Source organism: Nicotiana attenuata, unplaced genomic scaffold (genome assembly GCF_001879085.1).
Source record: "Nicotiana attenuata strain UT unplaced genomic scaffold, NIATTr2, whole genome shotgun sequence".
NCBI lineage: Eukaryota > Viridiplantae > Streptophyta > Magnoliopsida > Solanales > Solanaceae > Nicotiana > Nicotiana attenuata.
In genome coordinates this window covers 63125-89767 of record NW_017672412.1, presented here as the reverse complement: position 1 = coordinate 89767, position 26643 = coordinate 63125, and the positions used below count along the sequence as shown (strand labels likewise).

The 26643-nt window shown below is 41.4% G+C and overlaps 1 protein-coding gene across 2 annotated transcripts; it reads right to left on the bottom strand.

Moving 5' to 3' along the window:
- Positions 1–14566: 14566 nt before the first annotated feature.
- Positions 14567–26458, bottom strand: LOC109213096. 2 transcript variants are annotated; one of them, XR_002065955.1, is made up of 10 exons: positions 26193–26458; positions 25369–25524; positions 23526–23612; positions 22141–22230; positions 21967–22047; positions 20355–20549; positions 18164–20284; positions 16348–16494; positions 15287–15459; positions 14572–15142 (listed from the first exon to the last, which is right to left on the bottom strand). XR_002065955.1 is itself a non-coding variant. In XM_019376853.1 (9 exons), exons 2-9 carry the CDS (start codon positions 25414–25416, stop codon positions 15379–15381), a joined length of 2850 nt encoding a protein of 949 aa, XP_019232398.1. In that variant the 5' UTR covers positions 25417–25524; positions 26193–26458; the 3' UTR covers positions 14567–15378. The 2 variants fall into 2 exon arrangements, 1 of the variants encoding a protein (XP_019232398.1); XM_019376853.1 differs by having other exon boundaries at positions 14567–15459.
- Between the last annotated feature and the right edge of the window lie 185 nt (positions 26459–26643).

Below are 26643 nucleotides of genomic sequence, written 5' to 3'. Positions count from 1 at the left end.
TTATATCGGCCATTGGACGAATCAAGGATACTAGGTGGCCCAGACCGATCCAGCTCAAAGAAACCCTAATCAAATATGCAAATACCATGGAAACCATGGTCACAAAACCGAAAACTGCAAACAATTATGGGAGGAGGTAGCTCGTTTATTCAACGAGGGTCACCTTCGAGAGTTCTTGACCGAGCTAAAAATCACTTCAGATACAGGGATGCAAACAGGAAAAACAAACAGGAGCAACTGCAACACGTGATTCATATGATCATTGGTGGGGTCGATATTCCTCATGGCCCGATATTTAAACGCACCAAAGTGACAATCACAAGGGAGAAGCGTACCCGAGACTACTTACCAGAAGATACCTTATCTTTCAATGATAAGGATGCAGAAGGGATCGAACAGCCTCACAACGACGCACTGGTAAAATCTATCCTTATGAATAAAATTCAAGTTAAACGTGTGTTGGTTGATCCAGGTAGCTCAGCAAACATTATTCGATCGAGGGTCGTAGAGCAACTCGGTCTCTAGGATCAAATCGTGTCTGCAGCTCGAGTACTTAACGGTTTCAACATGGCAAGTGAAACCACCAAAGGGGAAATCATTTTTCTAGTAAATGTGGCCGGGACCACCCAGGAAACAAAGTTCCATGTAATCAAAGGTGACCTGAGATACAATGCCGCTACTCGGAAGACCTTGGATTCATAATATGAGGGCAGTACCCTCGACGCTTCATCAAGTCTTAAAGTTCCCAACACCAGAAGGAATCAAGACGGTGTACGACGAGGAGCCCACCGCCAAAGAGATGTTTGCAATCGACGAAATAGTACCAGTATCGGTGCTTTCGTCAACAAAAGGGTCTGAGTCAAAGGGAAAACAAGAAGTCAAATAGCAACCACAAGCACCAGCCTCGGCCCCATCAGAGGAGCAGGAGATCTTCGAGATGAAGATTGTATGATACCTCGAACCTTCATAACCCCGATGATTCTGATAAACAAAGTCAACGGTCGATAGCTGGAACAACTCATACTGATCGAGCATCTTCCCGATCGAAAGGTATACCTGGGCACGGGGTTAACTCCCGAGCTCAGGAAAAAGCTCGTTCAATTCTTTTTAAATAACATGGATTGTTTTGCTTGGTCCCACCTAGATATGATAGGGATCTCACCGGAGATCATAACACATCGATTGAGCCTGGACCCAAAGTTCAGATCGGTAAAACAAAAGAGAAGGCCCCAATCCGAGGTAAAACATGCATTCATCAAGGACAAGGTAAACAAACTTCTAAAAATAGGATCCATTCGGGAAGTAAAATATCCCGAATGGTTACCAAACGTAGTTGTAGTCCCTAAAAACGGGAACAAACTTAAAATGTGCGTAGATTATGAAGATTTAAACAAATCATGCCCCAAAGACTCTTTTCCTCTACAGAATTGTTTACCGTGAAAATGGTAACAACAATTGAATTTGTAAATGGGATTCTAAAAATACGTTATCTATTCCCGAGCTAGTTTGAAAGGGTGATTAGTGCTAAATGTGGAGTGAAAACAGTAAAGATCGAGCTAGTCAAAAACGATAATTGAACCAGTAAGGGGCGTTCCCGAGCTTAGAACAAGCCAGTAGATTCCTCCGAGCCAGACCTTGAGCCTACCTCGAGCCTACCTCAGGCCTATCGAGGGTATTTGGGGAGGGAATAACAGATGAATATATAAGTAAATACGGCTTTATATGATCAATCTTGAGCTAAATGACTAGGAATAAATGAAGAACAATAAGACGCTAGGGCGACCTCGGGGTCGAAGAACACAGTTAACTTTAGAAGAAAGAGATAGAGAGAGAGATATTATTGCTTATTGGAAAAGTGGAGCAACATCAGTCCATTACAAGGTAAGGCGAGTCCTCCATATATAGGTGAGGGGACTTGGTAAAATATGCATATATTATTTACAAGAGTAGAAAGATGGGACAGCCTATTACTCGTCATCTCAGTAGGGTACAGATAGACCGGCCCTGTCAGGTATAGCCATGCGTTCCGGAGTCATCTTCTCTTACCCCTGACCTCGAACCCTACTTCTTTCGATTCGGACCTCGATGAGCCCGGAGGTCGAGAACTCGATCACAGCCTTCCATCCTCGGGGTCTCGAGGGAGGCTTCCCGAACTCTCTTGATAGCGAAAATCAAGTCTTCTGATTTTTACAATCTTCTTCTGTCTCTTGTAGCCAGATGCTTTGGCTCTGCGTCTGTCATGGAGTTTCACACCCTTGGAGGAGTAGGGCCGGGTTGCTACCCGGGCGACGTATTTGACGTTGTCTATACAAAGCATCTGCATCCTTCGTTACCCGACGTATTAGCCCGAGATCGGGCGGGCCGTGCAGGGGGAGCAATTTGGATGTTGTGGCAGTCCTATTGGCTTTGGCCAGACATGGTCGGTACAACTTCGGCTGATATACCTGTAGTCATTAATATATGTTTTATTTGAAAATGAGCTCGAACGAAAGAAGGGATTACCAACACGTTAATGCGATGCCGAGGTGGAGCCTCGGTGTCCTTTTTCCTCGAGCGAGAGGGTGTCCTCGGGGAGTACTCCCCGAGATCGTCCCTTTCTGGCGATAAGCACTTGCATCCTACGTTCTACGGATCTTAGCGGGTTGCCGCCATATTTTAACGGTTGTGATGATATGCTGCAGCTCGCCGGCTCTGCTTTGTTCGATTTCCCCTGGTCCGTTAAGCTGGATCAGGGTTCGCTTGCTTGGCAATGCTTTGTGGTCACCTTTGTTGGATGGCGCGGTTGCGGCTCTCTTGGTTCTGTAACTCCGAACATTTTGTGACTCTCGTGGTGGGCCACGGTTTCCTTGGAGGGATTTTGGTCCAAAAGGTCCGAGCCACCCGGAGTTTCCGGTTTATTTATGGTGACCATTATGCTTGGAACTGCAACATTGAAATCGAACTTTATCAGGCAAGGTTTCCTTGCCGGTTGCATTTTGTTGAATCTGGTATGATTGGGGGTTCCTCGAAGGTGTCGTCTTCGGGCCGCCGCCTTGTTGTTGCGAGATGCGCTGTGCCTTGGATCGTTTCTTCCGTTCGCGACATGCGGACGATGAATCCATTCGTTCAGTGTCGGCCTCTCTGTTGGGGATCTGCCTGGATACGCCGATCCAGTGGGGGTCTCTCGAGGGCTATCCGCGGCTCTGACTTGGGTCCGGTGTTGGTTGCTGGTATATGACCAAGCCTCGACCGGATATTCGGCTGAGCTTCCCTCGAATTGCTCTGAAGCTGCCGGGTATTCTTTGTTCGGGTTTTGGGCGAAGGCCCGTGCCACCCTACTATTCGGTACCGGGAGTGGTCTCGTTGTTCTTGTCGGATAGCGGGGCGCGACTTCTCGTGATATTTTATTTCTTCTTCTTCTGGCCTTCAGTGCGTTGAGCTCTTCTGGCATTATTTTGATGGCGTTGGCGCGTGCTTCCGCGGATCGCGATAGTATGGTGAGCGAGTTCCTAAGATCGGGTATCGAACAATGATGCCGCGTCGCGGTTTCTTCCGGGGGAATTTCTTCAAATCTACTCATCGGGGCAGGCTCGATTTCTCCGTTTTGAGGGTCGTCGTTCCTGAACTGGCGTGCGTGAGTAGTGATGTACCCGTGAGGACTTGGGGTCCTGTCATCCCTAGGGAATTTTGTTGTTTCTGACTTCCGCGAAATGAGTCCTGGGACCGTATCCCCGAGAGACGTTTGCTGTAGGAGCCTCCGCGATTGTGAGTCGATCTTTTCGATAATGTCCTCTAGCATCCTTGTCGTTACACGATAGGTCGTTAGTTCGTCGTTGCCCGATACCTTGGATACTGGCTCGGGGCGAGTAGATACTTTGGGTGTTATCGCGCCAAGAGCCTCCGGGCGGCTCTGCAGCTGAGAGATAGCCAAACGTTGTTCCTGCAACATTTCAAAAATAACACGTAGATCAACTTCCCGTTCTACCGGGGCTGGGACTTTTCGGGTTTCCTATCGGTTAGCGTGTTACGTGCCGTCATTGAAGTGCAAGACTTTGTTACCTCGCCGTGCAGCGTACGAATCCATATCCACTCGGACCGATCTAGATGCATTATCGGGGTCCTGCGGTGTCGCGCCAGCCGTTAGGGTGGCCACATTATTTTCCTTGCAATTTGTGGGGTAATCGTCCTCGATTTCCCTTATCGAGCTGACCATTAACCTGAAATCGAAGGGTCTTGGGCAAGAAAAAGTGTGAGAGATATCGTGCATTTAAGTGACGAAACTAGCAAGAAAATAATCACTATTATTTTTAGCCCCACGGTGGGCGCCAAACTGTTTACCGTGAAAATGGTAACAACAATTGAATTTGTAAATGGGATTCTAAAAATACGTGATATATTCCCGAGCTAGTTTGAAAGGGTGATTAGTGCTAAATGTGGAGTGAAAACAGTAAAGATCGAGCTAGTCAAAAACGATAATCGAACCAGTAAGGGGCGTTCCCGAGCTTAGAACAAGCCAGTAGATACCTCGGGGCCAGACCTCGAGCCTACCTCAGGCCTATCGAGGGTATTCGGGGAGGGAATAACAGATGAATACATAAGTAAATACGGCTTTATATGATCAATCTTGAGCTAAATGACTAGGAATAAATGAAGAACAATAAGACGCTAGGGCGACCTCGGGGTCGAAGAACACAGTTAACTTTAGAAGAAAGAGATAGAGAGAGAGATATTATTACTTATTGGAAAAGTGGAGAAACATCAGTCCATTACAAGGTAAGGCGAGTCCCCCATATATAGGCGAGGGGACTCGGTAAAATATGCATATATTATTTACAAGAGTAGAAAGATGAGACGGCCTATTACTCGTCATCTCAGTAGGGTACAGATAGACCGGCCCTGTCAGGTATAGCCATGCGCTCCGGAGTCATCTTCTCTTACCCCTGACCTCGAACCCTACTTCTTTCGATTCGGACCTCGATGAGCCAGGAGGTCGAGAACTCGATCACAGCCTTCCATCCTCGGGGTCTCGAGGGAGGCTTCCCGAACTGTCTTGATAGCGAAAATCAAGTCTTCTGATTTTTACCACGTACAAGAATATCGATCGCATGATCGATGCCACGGCCGGTGACGAGATCCTCAGTTTTATCGACACTTACTCCGGGTACAATCAAATTCAGATGAACCCGGAGGATCAGGAAAAGACTTCATTCATCACTAAGTATGGCACCTATTGTTATACTGTAATGTCGTTTGGGCTAAAAAATGCTGGTGCTACTTACCAACGCCTAGTGAATCGAATGTTGGAAGTACAAATTGATAAATCAATGGTGGTATATATTGACTATACACTAGTTAAGTCCCTGCGCGCAAAGGATCATTTAACATATTTGCAGGAAACTTTCAACATATTGAGAAAATACAACATGAAGCTCAATCCTGAGAAATGTGCATACGGGGTCGATTCAGGCAAGTTACTCGGCTTTATGGTGTCAAATCGGGGGATCGAGATCAACCCCGATAAAATCAGGGCAATCGAAGACATCACAGTTGTAGACAGCGTTAAGGCCGTACAAAGATTAACAGGGCAGATAGTCGCCTTAGGCCGGTTTATTTTGGTCTTCAGATCGAAGTCACAGGTTCTTCTCACTGCTCAAAAAAAGGAACAATTTTGCTTGGACCCCGGAATTCCAGCAGGCGCTGGAAGAGTTAAAGCAGTATCTTTCGAACCCACCATTGCTTCATACTCCGAAAGCGGACGAGCAACTCTACTTATATTTAGCAGTCTCGGAAGTCGCGGTAAGTGGTGTCCTAGTTCGAGAAGAGCAAGGTACCGCAATTTCCTGTTTACTATGTTAGTCGAACTTTAGGTGAAGTCGAGACCCGGTACCCACACTTAGAAAAATTGGCGCTTGCTCTAATAAGCGCCTCTAGGAAAATAAAGCCATATTTTCAGTGCCACCCAATTTGTGTGGTGACCACTTATCCTCTCTGTAATATTCTGCACAAACCCTAACTCACGAGCCGATTGGCTAAATGGGCCGTCGAAATAAGTGGGTATGATATCGAGTATCAACCTCGCACGTCCATCAAGTCTCAAATCTTAGCAGACTTCGTGGCCGACTTCACGCCAACCCTCGTCTCGAGGTCGAAAAAGAACTTCTGTTAAAAACGAGTACATCTTCGGGGGTGTGGACCCTTTTCACATATGGCGCTTCGAGTGTGAAGGGGTCCGGGTTAGGCATCATTTTGAAACCACCTACAGGCAAAACAATTAGACAATCTATCAAAACCTCTAAGTTGACTAACAATGAGGCAGAGTATGAGGTCATGATTGCAGGTCTCGAGCTGGCTAAAAGCTTGGGAGCAGAGGTCATCGAGGCCAAGTGTGATTCCCTACTTGTGGTTAACCAAGTCAACAGGACCTTCGAGGTTTGAGAAAATCGAATGCAGAGGTACTTGGACAAACTGCAGGTAACCCTACACAGGTTTAAATAATGGACCCTACAGCATGTACCTCGAGAGCAGAACAGTGAGGCCGATGCCCTTGCAAATTTAGGGTCATTAGTCGAAGAAATTAGCTCGAGGACTATCGTACAACTTTCAAAGTCAGTAATCAAAGAAGGCCACACCGAAGTAAACTCCACAAGCCTAACTTGGGATTGGAGGAACAACTATATCGAGTATCTAAAAAACGGGAAACTCCTATCGAACCCTAAGGAATGGAGGACTCTACGAACAAAGGTTGCACGATTCACACTGGCCGAAGATGGAACATTATACAGAAGGATGTTCGGTGGACCATTGGCAATATGTTTGGGTCCGAGAGATACCGACTACGTCCTACGAGAAATTCACGAAGGTACTTGCAGGAACCATTCCAGTGCCGAATCACTGGTTCACAAAATCATTAGAGCGGGGTATTACTGGGCCAATATGGAAAACGATACTAAGGAATTCGTTCAAAAATCCGACAAATGCCAAAGACATGCACCGATGATCCACCAGCCCGGAGAGCAACTTCATTCAGTCCTATCCCCATGGCCGTTCATGAAATGGGGAATGGATATCGTCGGCCCTCTACCATCTGCCCCAAGTAAAGCTAAATTCATTTTATTTATGACTGACTATTTCTCTAAGTGGGTTGAAGCAAAGGCTTGCGAGAAAGTCAGAGAAAAAGAAGTTATAGACTTCATTTGGGATCACATCATATGCTGATTTGGGATACCCGCCGAGATCGTATGCGACAATAGAAAAAAATTCATCGGCAGAAAAATAACCAAGTTCCTCGAATATCACAAAATAATGAGGATCTTGTCGACGCCGTATCATCCAAGTGGGAACGGATAGGCCGAATCGACAAACCAGACCATCATTCAGAATCTAAAGAAAAGATTGAACGACGCTAAGGGAAAATGGAGAAAATTTTTGCCTGAAGTCCTTTGGGCGTATCGTACAATGTCAAAATCAATACGGGGGCAACACCGTCTCCTTAGTATATGGCACCGAAGCTCTGATCCTGGTCAAGGTCGGGGAACCTAGCGTCAGCTTTTGATACACAACAGAAGAGTCAAATCACGAGGCTATGAATACAAGCCTCGAATTGCAAGATGAAAAACGGGAAACCGCCCTCATCCGTATGGCCGCACAAAAGCAGCGCATCGAAAGGTACTACAACCGAAGAGCCAATCTTCGCCACTTTCGGATCGGGGACTTAGTTCTGAAAAAAGTCACCCTCAATACTCGAGACCCAAACGAAGGAAAACTCGGCCCAAATTGGGAAGGACCGTATCAGGTCCTCGGTATCATCGGAAAGGGATCTTACAAACTTGGCACGATGAACGGCAAACAATTGCCAAATAATTGGAACATATCACTCCTCAAACGATATTATTGCTAAGGTATGACCTTCTCCTTTTTCATTTGTGTTTTATGCTAACTTGTTGCAGGTGTTCGATCGAAGGCATCGAAGTTCTCTCCAAACATGAAGTCTTTAGGTGTGAAAGCACGTGTTGCACTCTTTTTCCCTTCGACCGGTTTTTATCCCAAATGGGTTTTCCCGGAAGTTTTTAACGAGGCACCCATTGTTCGTGCTAACTTAGAGCAATTTAACAGTATCTGAGGCTTCTTTACAATCAACCTCGAATACTGGGGGGCATCACCCTCGGATGCTATGTTTTCAAGGAAAATGCTTTGTGTCAACAGGTTCTCGATAGGTAAATTTTGTAAAGGGCCAAACGGTCAAATGAACCGTGTCTATGTAGATTACTCGAGCCCTAATGGCAAAACATGTACGCATGAATGATCTATTGAAAGAGTATCTTCTCCTTACCAGATGTTCCATGCCTTAGTGAAATTTCTAGTTTACAATTTCATACTTATGATCTATTGCAGAAACTGGCTCAAGTGTCGATACAACTAAATCTCGAGCAATCAACCCCGTACTCGGAGACTGCCGTCCAAAAATCAACATGCTTGAATTATTAAACTTCGAGACCATAAGACCTTAAAAAGGCAATCCTCGATTTTTTCGGCCAAGGCCGCCCCACTCGGAGACTAACACTTCGAACAAGTTCGAAGCATAATTGGGAAAATAAGTCCAAGAGGCAAATCCTAAGGCTACGGCCAAACTAACACAGTTCGGAGACGTCCGAATTTCGTACTGAAAATAGGCCTTCGAATACTTTTATAAACCGGTTAAAAAGGCTACCCTCGGCAAAACAACCAAAAGGTTTCGATAATGTCAGCCCTCGAAGAACCCTATGGGGTATCGAACTAGGGGTGAGCGTCGGTCGGTTCGGTCGGTTATTATGAAAGTACGTTTCGGTTTATCGGTTTTCGAATTTGTAATATTAATAACCAAATCAACCCAAAGTATTTACGGTTCGGTGCGATTTTTTCAAAGTTCGGTTCGGTTATTTCCGGTTTATTTTTCGATTCTAAACGGTTCAAGAAAATTTTATGCTTCTCTGGAAATGCTGGTTTTAAAGTTCGTATCTAATAAAGGAGGAAGGAAATAACAACGTGGAAAAGTTTGATGTAAATCCTACAGTAGTTGTATCCAATCATTTAAGGCCAAAATGTTTTGCTAGAAGAAGAAGACAATAGAATCTGTCAAGGTCAGCTTATGAACAAACTAATTGGAGTACTGCTTCAGAAAAGAATTCATCGCTAACTGCGTAACTGGAAAACAATTCCACTTCAGATTGAGAAGAATTCAGCGATTAAAAGAACTTCACGTCCAACAGGACTTCACGTCCAAACATGTTCTCAACAGTGAACGCAGTAGCAAAATCTAGCTGCAAGCCTGCAACAGGACTTCACATCCAAACTCCAAACAGTCGCACAGAGCTGAGGAAGAAGGCAGCAGTCGCAAAGTTTGCACAGTGTCGCAGTCGCACAGAGCCTCAGAAGAGAGGAACCCTAAATCTAATTTTTGATGGGAAGTTGGGAACTTGGGAAGTAACGTAAGTGACTGTGACAGTAAGTTTGGGTAAATTGGGTGGGGTGGGCTTCAAAGGTATTGGACTATTAGGCATTTGGGCTCCAGCCTAAGATCATAAGATGGGCAGGGTAATAAGCTTAGAACTAATACCCAAAATTTCGGTTTTTCAGTTTAATCGAAAACCGAAATAGAAAAACCGTAAACCGCACCAAAAAACCGAAAATTAATAATTTTAAAACCGTGCATCGATCGAAAAACCGATTAAATCGAAACCGAAAAACCAAAATTCACGGTTCGGTCGGTATTATGCCCACCCCTATATCGAACTGTTCAAACCTTCGAACAATTTAGTACTGAATAAAATTGTGCTAAGGCACAAAAAAGCAAAGGGTTTCGATTACACTAAACCCCGAAAAAACCCAACGGGTGCAGACTTACTTCGTGCTAAGGCATGATAAATTTTTATACGATCAAACTTGTAAGCCGAAAAGGGAAAAAAAAGCCACTCTTTTAAGGCCATATCGGCCCAATTCAAGAGCCTAAGGGCCCTTATATTTTTTTGAGTTCGAGAATCCACCCTCACTCAACTAAAACCTAAGGGTTTTTCTACATTGAGTTCGAGCAAGTACTCACTCGATTGTAGAGACTATATTAGTCAGACTTCAATCAAGTTGCCTAAGTTTCGGATTCACAAACAAAATTTTCGCAAGGCACGAAGTAAGTTAAAATTTTCACAAGGCAAAAGTCGAGATAAGAAAGGAAACGTTTTATATATATGTGTGTATATATATATATATATATATATATATATATATATATATATATGTGTGTGTGTGTATTTATATATATATATATATATATATATATGAAAATATTTACATGGATCGGATAGGATCCTACACAAAAAATTCAAAAAAAAAGAGAAGGAAAAAATCCTAAGTGCCTAATTTTCTTCGAAAGCTGCGTCTTCGTCATCAGAGTCCCCTCCACTCTCGGATCCACTCGCTCTCCCGGAATCATCATCATATGAAGAGAGCAACGTTTTGGCTTCGGCCTCGAGTACTTTCGCTTTCTTGATATCGACAACAAGGTCAAAGCCACGAGCATGAATCTCCTCAAGAGTCTCTCTTCGAGACTGATACTTGGCATGCTCGATAGCCCAGTATGATCCAGTCTGAGCGGTGTCAGCCACTTCCTTTGCTCAAGCTTGAGCAGCTTCAGCATCAGCTCGGTAGACGGCCACGATCGCCTCCGCATCAGCCTTTACTTTTTGTGCCTCATATGTGGCCTTTGCAAGTTCGGCGGCCAACCAAGCCTCGAGCTCCTCAATTTGCTGAGCTTTCTTCCTTCATGCTTTGGAGTTGACGTTCGACCGATGACAGTTGGGCTCGAGCAGTATCTTTATCCGAGGCAAGACGGTCCATGTTTTGTTTCCACCCCAAAGTCTCCGCCTTCATCATGTTGGCCTCCTCACGAAGCTGCTCAATTTTTTCGACCTTCTGATGAACCTGCAGGATCAAAGTATTAGTCATCGTTCCCGAATTGATACATCGAGCTGCTAAAAAAATTTCATTACCTGCTCAATTAGGTCGGTCTGCTCTTTATGAGCTGTGGCCAATTCAGCTCAGAGGTCCTTGATCTCCTCTTTTGTTTGCCTGCTGAGAAGTTTGAGGGCATTTCTCTCCTCCGTGAGTCTTTTGAGACCAGCCTCGCACCAGCTCAGCTCTGCCCGAGATTTAGAAAACGCTTCCCGATGAAGTGTCAAGGCCTGAGAAGAAAGAAAGGAAATCAGGCAAGGAGAAATAAATGCCAGCGTAATATTGATGAAGGGAGCTGAGGCTTACCCGGCTCAGAAGTCGTTGAGCCTCATCGAAGAGACTCGATGCATCACCCAGGTCGGTAGCATCTTCGATTCCCGTGAAGCAACCACGGAAAAGGTCCTTCCCACATCGGTGGTCTCCATGGCCTAGGCTTCCTGAATTTGCCTCTAAAAAAATATGGGGAGGGGCGGCGAATCACCAATATATATTGCCCCAAGAAAGTCACTTGGGGCGTTCGCTTCGAAGGGCCTAAGAACCGGTCCCTTCAGGCACTTCCGCTGATTGCTTATCACGGCAGGAGGCATCTTCAGCCTCCGATGACTCAGGGACTTTGCTCGGGCCATCTTGCGAGATAAGCAGGAGGCATCTTCATCCTCCGATGACTCAGGGACTTTGCTCGGGCCATCTTCCGAGATCTCCTCGGTCCAAGGCTGAACCTCTTCGATCATCACCGGCTTAGCGGCCTTTGGGGCCTCGGCACTCCCTTTCGATCGGGCTACTAGCTCGAAGCCAGCATCTTCATTTTCCTCTTCCTCTTCCTCTTCCCTTAGTCGCTGAGCTACATCAGTAGGCAGGAAGACGGTGTCTCTCTTCAACCTGCGAGCCTTGATCTTCTTGGGCTTTGGAGTATCGGGGGCGAGACCTTTTTTCTTTTCTTTTCCTTCGACGGCTTCGGGGCCGGGGGCAAAACCTCCTCCTCCCCGGACGGGGGCCTTATGACGGCATCTTTCCCGAGGCATGTATGAAAGGAAACCAAGTGAGTATAAGAGGGAAACATTTTAAGGCCATCAGATACGTAAAGAAAAGGCTTACCATGATTTTTGGCCTCCCATCAGCCCCTTGCTAAATCGTGCCATGAGCGCTCAACGTACGAGGAGGTCGAAGCTAGGGTTCGAACCTAGCTCTAGAGGTTCGAAATCGCACCAGGCATCCAAGCGACCTCTACATCATAGAAAAGGGATGTCGATGAGGAGAAGCAAAGGAAACAAAACAGTAAATAGAAGCTAAAGGAAGGATTGAACTTACGCTTCATATTCCATTTCTCGGGAAATGGCATCTTCTCGGCCGGAATTAGGTCGGAAGTCTTCACTCGAACGAACCGACCCATCCACCCTCGATCCTTGTCCTCGTCTATGCTCGAGAACAACACCTTGATGGCCCAAAGCTGAAGCTTTATCAACCCTCCTCGAAAAAAATAGGGCCTATATAGCTTGATGAGGTGGTCGAGAGTGAAAGGCGTCCCTTCTTTTTTGCTCGCAAAAAATCGGAACAAAATGACAATCCGCCAAAAGGAAGAGTGGATCTGACCTAGGGATATTTGGTATTGGCGGCAGAAGTAAATGATGACGGGATCGACAGGGCCTAGCGTCAAAGGGTAAGTGTAAACACTTAGAAACCCTTTCACGTGGGTAGTGATATCTTCCTCGGGAGTCAGAATCACCACCTCTTTCTTCTCCCAATGACAGTCTTTCTTGACCTACTCAAGGTCACTCTCAGTTATCAAGCACATGTATCTCGACATCGGCTCGCACCGGCCAGGGACAAAAGAAGTTTTCTCGACTTTAAAGTCGGAAGTAAGATCACACACCCCCCTCCCCCGGGAACGCACTCCTCGGGGCGCGGCTCCAACAGCGTTTTATCACCGGCCGGCCGCGATGAAGAGGCGCCCTCCTTTTGTGGAACGGTTTTATATGTTTTTGCCATCTCTGCAAGTTGAAAGAAAGAAGAAGGGAATAAGGTTTGGTGTTTTGAGGGAAAGTTGATAAAACTGGAGATTATGCAGCACAAAAGGGCTTGAAGGAAGTGAAAATCTTTGAAGATTAGGATGGAGATAAAGGGTAAAGTTTGGACAAAAGAGAAGGAAAGCACATCTATAGGAAGAAGGTGACGGTTCAAAATCAATATTTGGCGGACAGCAACTGACAGGAATTTAATGCCTCGACATGCGAACTGACAGGACATTTCAGTCACTCCCGTCGCTTAAGTCATGAAGATGACGTCATGACAGGTCGAAGTACAAAATCGAAGGCTCAATTCGTTTCTTCTCATTACACTCCAAGAAACGAGGGGACTATCTGTATACGGTTAAACCCGGGCCTACCCGATTTTACTATTTGATCGAGGCTAGGGAATTACGTCGATGGTCGTCTCGCAACGGACCAGCCCGAGGTACGAGGATAAGGCACTGAATTCGAGGACCGAGGCACTTATCAAAGATCGAGGCCATTAACGATCGACACCAAATGAGACAGACATCAAGCAAAGCACAATAATAGAAAGGCGAGATAACCGTGACTGGCGAAGATCGTGGCGTAAATCGCGGAACATATCAAATCAAAGGCGGTTATTTAGTTAATCATGGGATTACTTCCGTAATTAGAATTGTACCATAAATAGGATTCCTTTACTAGATAAAGAGGGCCTTAATCATCTTGTAACCATCTTACATTCTCACATATCAAAACAATACATTACTTTTTAGCTTATATTCTTGTCCATCAGTTTGCTTCTTAACTATTTTGGGCATCGATCAGTTCGAGGGCACTTAAGCTTGAGTGTTGAATCACGTTTTAAGACTGGTTTGCTTTATCTCATTGTTAAACTTTACTGCTAATTTCTACGTTTGTCAATTGTAATTAGGTAATATCACGTGTCCTTAAATCACATTATAAATTTAACTTTTATCCGATTTTTAGGGTAAACATGGTTAAAAAGATTTGATCGAGAATGCAGTCAATAAAACAATGAATATCTGGAAGAGTGTGGTAAACTTTGCATCTAACAAAATAGAAAAAGACGAATGTGAATCCAATTCACTTCTTCTGCATATAACAAAATTAAGAATGCAGTCTACAATCTACATGTAGTCCTAGTAGATTCATGTACACCTAAGTACTTGAAAGAATGAATGCAGGTTGCTCTCGGAATTTTTAAATCCAAAACTGTTGGCCCAGAAGTTATGTATCCTTGGATTGTCAAAACACAATTATAAGGTCGTTTTTCCTTTTGGCATAACGATATAAGTGATATTTGCATCAGTAATTGGTATATCGAGTAGCCAACTAATTGTATCAGTGAGAACGCCAACGGATTAACTTGGCTAAAAACTTATCATACATAGAAAAACAGTTCGAACTTCTCTTACATCATTCTTCAATTTCTGTAAAGCATTCGAAGCCACCACATACCAGTATACCACCTTCAATTCTTTTCACAACAACGCACTTCCTGATTAGCGAGATGTGAAAAGTAATACCACCATTTTAACTTGGGAATTAGACTCAGAGATGATAGGAAACAGCCTCTCTGCCTTTTTAGGGTAGAGGTAAAGCTGCATACACACTACCCTCCCCAGATCACTACCGTTGTTGTAATTAGACTCACAGATGCTGATGGTTAAATAAAGTACACGGGTAAACAATTCGAGAACTGCGAATTCTACTGGAATAAGTTGCTCTCATACATTTGATCAAATACTCGTAGTGTTGATTTTTTTTTATTTTTTTTTAAAAAACAAAATGCTCTTACCTTTCTACAAAATTGGGAGAAGGAGAGCAGCATGAAGACGCGAGAAGTGGAAAAAAGGGTTACTTCAACAGCTGAATGAATTCAAACGATGAAGTTCGTATCACAGACTATTGATCATTATTGCGATTTTCATTTTGCTTTCACCTATTCATACAAACAGCAGCCTTCCGTTCATCCTAATGTGTACTAAGGATATGAGTTCCACTCTATATGCAAAATTGAATGTACACTTTCTGATAGAGGGATAGCTTCTTTAGGATCACATTTAGTTGTACGGCTAATAAGACTCCTTCCCCTGAATCAGTGGTGTGCATCTCATATTTTCAGGTATTCACGGCTGATACGCTTTCCGAGACAGTAATGACATTTACAGCTGCACATACACAGAGATGCATATAACATCCATACCCCAAGAAGACTCCATTCAGATTATAACCACCCACTTTTTTTTTAAAGCATAATTGACCACTCACTGATACAAAAGTTAAATCAGTAGAGAATCAATCTCGAAACCTACCATAAATTTTCAGTTGTCTGCAGATAACTGCAAAAAGAATAGGAGTGTGATGAAATCCTAGCTGGTTGGTTTACTCCTTCCATAAACAGGGTTCAAGGCACTGTAGGTGTCATCAGTGAGATCGGATGTTCTGCAGAAGCATCGTTAGGTGCTTTTGCAGTGGTACCCTTTACCTAGCAGAGGATCCAGGAAAACAAAGACAACGATAAGAATGCTTCAATGAATAGTATTATGACCAAAAATAAGGATAGAAACCTATAAGGGGGATGAAAGTTGTCCCAAGTGTAAACTAAGTCCTCTGTGGAATGAATAAAAGCTGGAGCTATCCACAATTTGCTCATGAATTTTGGAGAGAATAATTCCAGATGCAGGGCTTAAGAGGGTGTTTTCCTAAATCAACAAGCACTCAGGAATGTAATGCATCAGTAAAGGATCATGCAAGTGTGCCTTATTTTCCACTTGCATATCTCCATCATCTGCAAACTGCAATTGTAACCACAACCTATTTTGTCGAAGTTTCTTGAGATAAAAATCATTATGGTGCTAAGCTGCAACAACTAGATTTCCACTCTAAGAACATACCATTAGAAAATAGGAAAAACAAAGCTTCGCCAAAGTAACTGAACTGGAATATAATCTAGTATCTTTGTTTATCAGTTCTAATAGCTGCGATTATTGTTTCGTTTGGGCACTTATTCGCTTTCGCATTTCATTACTATCAATTCCCCATACCTCTTACACATATCTTTTTGTTTCTCCTTTCTTCTTTCTCTCTGCTAAAGTTAAATGCTAAAACTATTTATCAGGTACTTAATTGGAGTTGTTTTCTCACAAGGCTTGTGTTCAGACTTCGGACAAATAAAAGATGCTGCTGGATGTATTGATAAACAACTAAAAACTGAATGCTGATTTCTCTGTAAACAGAGAATTTCAACAGGAAATTTCGGATTTTCAGATCTGATTGATAATTAGTACACTTTAATGGATAATATAAACATTTTTAATTAACTGCAGAACATAACTAAGGATGTAATGAAATATATAGGACAACAAATATGTACCTGCATCATTAGAGTTTTGATGACTTCCTGTGCAGCATTGTTTTTCTCTGTTTCAGTTCTAGCTTGTTCAGTTTTCTCTTGAAGTTGCTTTGATTTTTTCTCAAGCTCAGCCTCTAAGAAAAGAGATCTCTGGGTGAGAATCTCTACCTGCATGGGTTACGTCTCAGGTTCAATAGAGCACGTACAGATCAACTTATACTACAGATTTCTTTGTTTGAAAGGAGAAGTAACACTGCATACAATGTAATTAGTTTAAGCTGACTGCTGTTTCTAATCAGTTGGTCATTGGACTATTTCAAGAAAACCCTTTGCAAGAAAAATACCAGAATCTAGTGCAATAGGTAGAGCTACGCTATATTAAAAAACCACAGCAACACAATTTTCCCAACGAAATTTAGGATATTGTGCACGAAAAAACTATTTTTGACCAATCAGGACAACTCAAGCAAAGTTTTTTCTTGAGATATTATTGTTTTCATCCCTTATCCTGTTGTTCCAACCATTGTAAAATTGTTTCCACAAATAGAAGGCCTGTCCGAAAAAGACATCACTTTGAACTCACTTATCCAAAAAGCTATTTACGCATCTACTTGACATTCTCTTAGGAGTTAATGATATATACCTGCAGTTTTGATAATAAAAATACAAGAAGAGGTGGATTAGTAGTTACGTGGTGTAGAACTCTTAAGAGTCACTATTTGATTTCAAAACAGTGGCAATTCAAAAATAATTTCAATCAAATCAGAATAAAGGATTAAGTCGCTGATCCAATTAGTGACTTCTATCTAACGTGACTCCTTTTCAAAATATCTCTTTTGAAACATTTTGAGAACAGCTCAAAATATGAATCATGGGTGAAAACAGTATTAACTCAAGAATAATTTCTAAAACAAAAGATGATTCAACAATAAGATGGGACAGCAGAACAGTAAATTGGAAAGTGTACAGAAAGAATGTTAACAGAAGGCCAGGTCTCTTAAATAGTAGACACAATATGGAAGGGGCCAGAAAAGTTGATGCAGGATAAATGTTCTAAAAATCTCTAGTCTTATGCAGTGGCAGAGACACAATATGGAAGGGGCCAGTAATTATTTTTATATGTATATATTATTATATGTTGACTCCCCTTGACTTCTTCGTGTGTTTACTTCTTACATTTTGACACCCTTAGTGAAAATTCTGGCTCCGCCGCTGGTCTTATGGTTATACTAACAATACAATATGTCTGATGAAGGAGAATGACAAAGTAACATCTTCATGAAATGAAACCAAGTAGAATTCGGAAATTGAATTGTCCAGCAGCATAGTATTCAGAAGCCACTACCATATCCACAAAGAGATATTATCTGTAGGGAAACTATATCCACGGCAAGTTAGTTTTCTCGGGAAAGTTGATATATAAGTTGAAACAGTACCTCAGAAAAGGAAATCTATACGTAAATTACAATCAAAACTTTTGAATGAACACACAACTAGACAACAAGTAACAGCAACCTCGTGAAACCGAACCAGGATATCCTAGGTGGAAATAACTTACTGTCAACCACATGTAGCTTGACCCCTATATATACTTATTTTGTCCTTTTTTCCTTCATTGACTAGTGAGTGATGCTTCCACTAATTTCCATAACAAGTGTCAAAGCCATACCATATGCTCTCTAATGATAGTAATTCTCACATATAGAAGAAACGAAAATAAGTGATAATTCTGATATTCTAATATGAGACGTCTGGTTTTCTACTTCAATGATTCTTTTAAGCATGACAGAATGCAGCAATAAAGAGGCTCGATAAAAAGAATCTTGACCATTTTTACCTGCTCCTTCAATATTGAAATTTCTTTTTTCAGACTTTCACTTGTTTGCTTTGAATCATCAAGATCCACTTCGTGATATGCTTGTGCGGCAATAGCAGATCTCAGTGACACAGAATAAGATGAACTTGATTCCAAAGAAGCAGGAGAGCCAGCTTGAGAATGACTTGTTGATCCAACAAAAGAAACAGACAATTTCTCGGGGCAATCAGAAAAAGACATCAATGGGCTTGATGTTTGAGATACTTCACACTGAGTATTGCCATTGGAGATTGGAGAGACCTGGCCAGAGTTCAAATCTTGCTTCTGGTTTTTCTTAGGATGTTGATTGTCAGACTGCTTGAATGAATTGAATGAGGACAGCCTAGACAGCAGGCCTTTTTGTTTGGAAGGCAAGGCCTCTTTCACCTTCTCTCCAGTATTCTTCTGTAAGCTTCCAATAATGGCCTTCGGTGGTAGACAAGTCAATCCAGTATCCAACCCCTTGTTCAATTTAGTAAAGCAATCTTCACACACACGATAAGGTTTGTTCATTTTTGGAGCCAAAGAAGCTTTTACGGATCTTTTACTGGTGCACACTTTGCAAAAGACAAGCCCACAGTTGTAGCAGTTATGGCGTTTTCGTCTGAGATTAAATGGACTCTGGCATCCAGCACAAATGGAATTATCAGCAACAGACACTTCTCTGTGTAGACAAATGGCAGCAGTAAAATTATTTCCGCAGACCACATGCTTTACTTGTTTTGCTTTCAGCGCTTCAACCAGTGTAGGAGTGTTCCTATCATGATTGTCCCCATGTCCTAGCTGACCATTTCCTCCCTTTCCCCACGTGTAAAGCTGAGAGTTTGAGCTCAAGGCCACAACATGGAAAGAGCCACAAGCTATTTCTTCGATGAAACAATTTGTAATTTTTCCTTGAACACGAGAAGGGAACTTCCCAGTACTTCCAGGAATTCCTAGTTGCCCATAATCAGCTTTCCCCATTGTATATACTCGTCCTGATGTTGTCAGAGCAACTGTAATACTATGGCCACAGGCTACTCTACAGAAGTTAATGTCATCCAACTGTAAAATGTTGCATGGAGCGAGTCTAGAAGCATTATCTCCATGTCCAAGTTGTCCATCATCGCCATTTCCCCAGGTGAAAAGCTTCCGAGGTGGGGAGTTACTAGAGCTAGAATCATCAAAAGAGAACTCTACCACAGCTGCAGTGTGCCAATGCCCACAGGACACTGTTACTGTTCTTCGTCCTTGTAGAGTTTCAACTTCCCTAGGAATGCTAGTGCTACTACGATCCCCATGACCTAGAGCACCAAACGTTCCATCACCAAAAGTAAAAAGTTGGCCAACTGATGTTATAGCAGCCGAATGCCAAGGACCACAAGAGACATATGAGACATGCTTGCCAACCAAAGGACCCTTTACTTTTTTGGGGGTCCAGTGACTGATTCCACTATCATGCCCAAGGAGGCCAAAGTTAAAGGTACCTTCACCCCATGTATAGAGATCTCCACTGATTGTTGTGGCACAAGTATGATAATCTCCGCATGCTGCTGATGTAACATTCAACCCACAGAGAGTGTCTATAGGTTTTGGGCTAGAAACATCAGATTCTACTCCATGCCCTAGTCTGCCACCTGACCCCTCTCCCCAACTAAGGATTTCTCCTTGCTTTGTGATTAGTACAGCATGTGTGCTTCCACAAGCAATATTTTGAGCATCAAGTAGTAAAGCTGATTCCAAGGTCTTAGGCAAACGTGCATCCTTTCTTGCAGCTTCAAAGTTTCCACGTCCGCATATCCCACCACCAAGCAGGCCATCACCAATTCCTTCTCCCCATATTAAAATGTCACAAAGGGTATCAATAGTTGCGGAAGAAGATCCCTGGCTAGATGAACTAATGGCACTAGAGAAACTAAATCGGATAGTATCCGCAGAGCTCCGCCCATTTTCATCATCTAAGTTCCCGTATGATCTTGAGTTGAGGGAACAAGCGGCAAACTCTCTTTGGGAAGAACATTGTGCGGCTGCATTATACAGTAAAAAGTCAGAGAATGCTCTTTCTAATCTCTTTTTTGGGGGACTCTGAAATGGAACTGAAACCAATTGATTTTTCTTTGGGTCCTGTCATGAGAACAGGAAAAGAGTCAAGACCATAAATCAATCAACTTAACAAGAAAAGCACAGTAAGTACCTCATAGGGTGTACTGCTGCTTCCACTACTACTTGACAAAGCGGAGTGAGAACTTCGTTGTGTCACAGTAGTTAAACCTTCAGAAGATGTGGCATCATGTCCTATATCGCTTGTCCACTTTTGACAGTTAACCCGAGATATCAAAGCCCTGAGAGCAACAAACCAGACTTCTGCCTCTTCCTTATCTTTGCAGATCTGCCGAAGAATTCAGTTTTTGTTGCTATCATCTAAAATTATAAAATTCTTCTGGATTTCTTCATTTTTGTACTAATAATAATGGAGTAGATTAAAATCAAGGTATTCCGGGTCCGCCAATTTTCTTAACTCTGAGAGTACTAGTCCATATACTTGGGAAATACATAACACATGCTTTAATGATGATCTTTGTGGAAACCTATGTTGCTCGGGCCGTTCAAAATCTCTGCTGCACCTGTGTTGATTCGACATAGGTATATGTGTGGGTGTGAGATCCACACCGGATTGAATGCTTTGACTACATTTATGACCAAGAAGTGTAGATTGATTGGTATTTGGTTTTATATATATATATATATATATATATATATATATATATATATATATATATATATATATATATATTTTAACACTTTGCTATTACACGAGATATCTTTCGAATAAAATATTAGGTGTTTATAAAAAATTAAAGTTTATTAGTTTTGGTTCAATAACTTTAACTAATCGAAATATATATTTATATGCCGTATATACATGTATTGACCTTATCCTAGCATCCGCATCCATAGTCGGACCCGAATATTAAAAATAAATTGATGAAGAATCTGACCTCTAGATCCCCACCCGTGTTGGGTACCCGCACCCGAGTCCGAGCACCATAGGTGGAAACCATATCTAACCAGTAATNTAAACTATCGAAGCGAAGTACGATATGCACTTTCTTAGATATTGTATATCAACCAATAAAATGAGCAGGTACTAAAATCTACAACATATTATTCCAAGCAAGCATAGGACTCAAAGTTCATATATCATGAAAATACAGATGAACTGCAGACTGAGCCACAGGTGTTCATTGTCTATGTCTGAGGCAAAGTTATAGCAAATATAGCCACTTCATTGAAGAATGAAGACTGGCTAGTTGTGGACCAACATAGGAAATGTCTCCTATTTGCAATTATGCATAATAATACAATTTCCAATTTTCTTCCATTTCCTCATACTACTTGCATAGGTTATTTCACAGATTTACTAAAACAAAAAGGCAACTGAGGTATGAAATAAAAATTCATAGAGGGAATTTTTTTACCTCAAAAGAGAGCATTTTAAAAAAATACTTCTTTACATGTGAAAAGCATCCAAAAAACTGTATGTTAAGCAATCAATTAACTATGGCTCAATCGTCATGCCCATTTAATCGCAGTACTAACTAATCTTTCTTAAGCAAAAAACTTAGGGGTTTTCTAGATCTCAACTTACTAGTACATGGGTAATTACTAATTAGTTTATATCTCAACTAGTTGGTGACAATTTGCTCCTCCAAAAGCAATTTGTGAGTGAAGGAATTCAATTTTATGCAAGTGCTTAAACTTGGAAGGGAGTGTGACATGCTCTTAGGACTGTAAGTATTACTTACCAAATCCAAGGAACTTTTGCCATATAGAAGTGAAAATGACTGATATTCCTTCTCAGGTCTAGGAAACCGCAGAAAAATCGCCTACAATTCATTTGAGATAGAAAATGCAATCAATTGCACAATACTGGTTAGCATGGAATTTGGTGTGCATGATCTTGATAGCATAAGTCTTACAGTTCGTTGACCGGGAATAATCCTTGAAACCTGACTCAATTGAAGCTGTTTCTCCTCCTTGTCAACATACCATATCAGTCTTGTTTCATCCTGAAATTTAGCCATGAGAAGCAGTTGATGGATGATACTTCAGAGGATACCCCTTCTTTGAAGCAGAGAAATAGGACCCTTGTGTGTTAGTGTGTGTATCTGTGTGCAGAAGCATAGAGCTGATCTTGGATGCTATACACATCCTTCTTATTAAGTTCCAACTCATTAACTTCGACTCACTCATCTCTAGGCACAAGAAAGAATATCACAGTAGAGGTCAAGTAATTACACCGAGCAACCATGTAACTTGAACAATAGAAACATCAAAATGAAAGTGTAGAGCTTTACCTAACCTACGCTTTAAGGCTGAAAATCCAACCACATCTATTTAAACATCAGATTAAGATAAGCTGATGATATTATCTAGTTGTACAGTTGCTAGGCTTCTCCACAAGTCACAAACCACTTTATGTCAACCATATTTACCTCCACCCCCACCCCCCAGCATGAACATAGCATTTCCTTTTTTGTTGGTATGTCATTTTCACATTCACATAAGGAAATCCCAGTTTGTAATACTTTCATGGCCAGACAAAGAGATGAAAAAGGAATCCTAAGGAAGTTTTTTAATTACCCTCTTACTGCTCTACCTTTTTCTTACCATACCTCTCCTACCCCTTTTCAAATTCTCACCCTTCTCTTTCAACCCCTCTTCAACTCTCCCCACCACACTTCTCTTCTGCATGTATCTTAATCCTTCTCTAAGCTCCTTACAGGTTCTCCTTTCTCCCTACTCCTAGCTTACCTGCCCTTCCAATCCCGGTGCTATTTTGTTCCACTTGTTCCTTCTAAGCACGTTTCAAAATATTTTTGAGCTTCTCAAACTTGCTTCGTTTTTTTTTCTTCCCTTTCCAAGTATATACATGTATATAAAAGATGTTTCTAATTTTGTTCCTTACTAAGATAAAAAACACAATTCTTCAGATAGCCAACTGATCCCTCAAGTATTAGTTTTTGATCATTAAGTTATCAGCTATCCTCACCCGATATTTTCTTTTTGTGCATTCTTGAATGCAATAGACCTTTCCAGCAAGTTAAATTCAGGTAATTCAGAAATTGATGTTTTGTCGAAGCAATCTGAACATTATGACAGCACAGTTTTGAGTGCTGCCAAGACTTTGACGAATAAGCTATTTCTAAACTATACTTGCCTGATACATGGCATTTAGAGTTTTTAAATGAAGATTAAAAGATAAATGGATGTTCACAGAGAGTATGCTCGTGAGGAGAAGCAAACTAGAGAAAAAGAACAAAAAATTTGGGAAATAATGCACAATCAAATGCAAAGCCCATACAGTAGAAAGACGAAAAGGGCAGAACTTTGGCTTTCCTCTGCGTCCATACTTCAGTAGATATGTTCCTCTCTTTAAGGCTGTAATGGCCTGCAAGTTGCAGAAACAAGGATTTGTAGGTTGAAGATAACAAACAGCTCATTATAGAAATTTTACCTTATCAGCAACAGATACACCCCTTCGTTCCTCAAATTAATAATATTGATTTGTATGGCTTTTAAGAGAATTATAAAATTTACAACTGTTTAACAAGGAAAACTTAGGTCCAAATCTTAGTTTATAGAGTTCTGAAATAGAACAGGGAAAGAAGTCTATTCAACAGAGAGAACATGGGTGGAGTACAAATTTATAAGCTCCTTTTATCTGATATTCCACACCGAGAAAATATGCCACTCAAATTGGTCTTTTCATCAGGGGCACCAGATTGTGGCAATTCAGTAAGAAAATAATAAGAGTATGCAGAACCTACTTTCTACATTTTTTTGGATGAGGTAAAAGAATGTCTGAGCTCGGGTTCGAACTGGGACCTCTAGTGTGTGAGACTCGCGTGATAACCAACTACACCAGAAGCTACTTTCTACATTTAACCTTTTGAAGTTTAAATTTCAAAGAACTTTTGCGATCCACATATTTAGGCTACTCTTTCTACATCTGTACTAGTTTCTTTTCCAGATAACAAAAGTCTCCCTTCTTCTTTTTTCTCCCTTCTTCTTTTTTCTGAGCCGAGGTCCTATCGGAAACAGCCTCTCTGCCCTATCGGGGTAGGGGTAAGGTCTGCGTACACATTACCCTCCCCAGACCCCACTGTGTGGGATTTTACTGGGTAGTTATTGTTGTTGTTGTTGTAACATAAGCACATATACTGAATAATATCTAGGTATTAAAATTTTGGAATTTTTCCATTAAAAAATGGCAATAGAAAGAACTAAAAATGTTCATGCTATGACTGCTAAGACTGTAAGGACACTTATAATGGACAAACGAGCTCAACTACGCTATAGACCTTTTTTTCCTTTAATATGAATTAATAGACTTCAATATGGGTATGTTTTGCATTCCCTATCACACGTCCTTGCCGTGCACAACTCTACTACCATGTCAATCGTCCGTTGACCTTCCCATGTCAACTCATGATAGACTTCTGTATATGGAACTGAACTTCAACCAACAGTTTCTAATTTGGGACTGCAGTGCTAGCTTTTCTCTCCTTCTTAAAGGTGAATAACCTTTTTAGATTTTTACAAAATATAATCACTTTACATGTTCTCCCAAAAGGGTTTTTTTTTTTAAAAATCAAACGCCAATTAACAACAGGCAGTACATTAAATAGGCGTTTGTGGTGCAGCGCCCAGAAAAAGAAGTAACTAAGCATCCTTTATGTTATTTTAAGTTTAACGTCCAGTTTAAGAATTTATGGTTAATAATCATAATGGATGTATTGGTTTAATGCAGGTATTTAAAGCCATTGGTTAATATTAATTGGAAGGGAAAAAAGGACGACTGACAACTAACGCATGTAAGATACTCAACCTTCTCTCTTTGCATCCTTCTTCTTGATAAACAAATATTACGTAAAGGTCTGAAAAACAAAAACATAGGTGTTGATGTAATTATAGGCATGGTTCTATTCATTGCCTGATTATGTGAACCAGTAGGATTCGCTCACTTCGATTACCTGAATTTGTATTTCTTTTTTCCTTTATTGACTAAAGGATACAAACATTTCTAATTTGATTCCGGAATATGAAGCTAGCTTTCTTACATTGGTGGTGAGAGTTTGCCCTTCGTCAATATCCGCTCTGTTCTTAAGCAGAAAAGAATAGAAAAGTTTAGCAATATACATCACCTGTTCCACATTCCTCTCTCCAAGACTGTTCCTCCGTATGTTGTTCATTAAGCTGTTATATGAACTTTTGCTCTTTGATCATGATAATACCAAACATCTGGTAGACGACAAAAGAGTCCCCATGGTTCCTCCATAGGAAGACTTCACAAAATTTTCCTTCAAGAGAGGATATCAATATCATACAGAGTATTTCGAAAGAGCCAATAAACATGAGTAAGCGTAAAATAAGGAAAATGATTAATTGAAGAAACTCGACACGAACTATTAAGTAATGGCACTTTTCCTACAAAATAGAGACAGAAATATTTGCAGTTTATGACAGACAGGCTTCTCTTATCGTTGTACTGAATAACCAAAAAATGACTTAAGATTACGTTCCACTAGTAGCATCATCTTTTCAAACAAATCAAGTATAATTAAACGAAACATCAAAGCATGGAAAAATTACACTTAAAATCTAAGCAAAACTTCTTTGGATATCCAGAACTACTGGTCATGACAACATCCACATTCTATGCAATACTCAAACAACCACAACTCCCTAACTATGGTCACGAATACATATCAATATCACGTAAGAATATGAAAACAAAATAAAAAACATGTTCCTATATTTTCCTAGCTTCTAGTTCAAAATTCAACAGACAAACAACATCAGAACCAACAAGGAGCTAGGGTTTAGGTCAATGCAAACCAATTTATACACGTTTGACCTATGCAGGCGACAGAGAACACCGCTGAACAGTAGATGCAATTCAAGGAAAATGAAAATGAAACTCATATTTTGTGCTTAAAGAAGATCAATACAGGTAAAGAGCACTCACTGTTGCCGAATTCTGGAAGAAGCCAATGTCAATTTAGGCTCCGCATTCAATGAACAGATGAAATACGGATGGATTTTTGAAGCTTAAATTCTCGATTTGATTACAAAAGCGAAGCGTTCGTTGATTTTTTTTCTTCTATAAGGAATTTGATAAAGTCATCGGATCGAAATGTCTGGAAGCGAAATGAGAATCTCGCAGAGGTTTGTGCGGAAATTAGTGTGTGATTTTCTGTTTTGCCTCTGAGCAGTACGTATGTATTACATGTGTGCGTAATATATACGTATAGGCTATAGCTCTTCTTATTTTATTTTTTTTCTTGGATTAATTTATAGTTATTCAATCGTGAATTAGACTTTGTTCATGCCACGTAGTCAACGAAATATGAATCTGTTGCAACTTTTCCGCGGCAAGGAAGTGGGGTACTACTGTTGGTTGCAGGGGCCTTTTCTGT

Coding starts and splice junctions, on each gene's coding strand:
- LOC109213096 (XM_019376853.1), bottom strand. CDS start 25,416: ATGAACAACATACGGAGGAACAGTCTTGGAGAGAGGAATGTGGAACAG. Junction 22,231..23,525: donor GCCCTTTTCGTCTTTCTACT/GTATGGGCTTTG, acceptor GCTAAATTTCAG/GATGAAACAAGACTGATATG. Junction 22,048..22,140: donor TTATTCCCGGTCAACGAACT/GTAAGACTTATG, acceptor AATGAATTGTAG/GCGATTTTTCTGCGGTTTCC.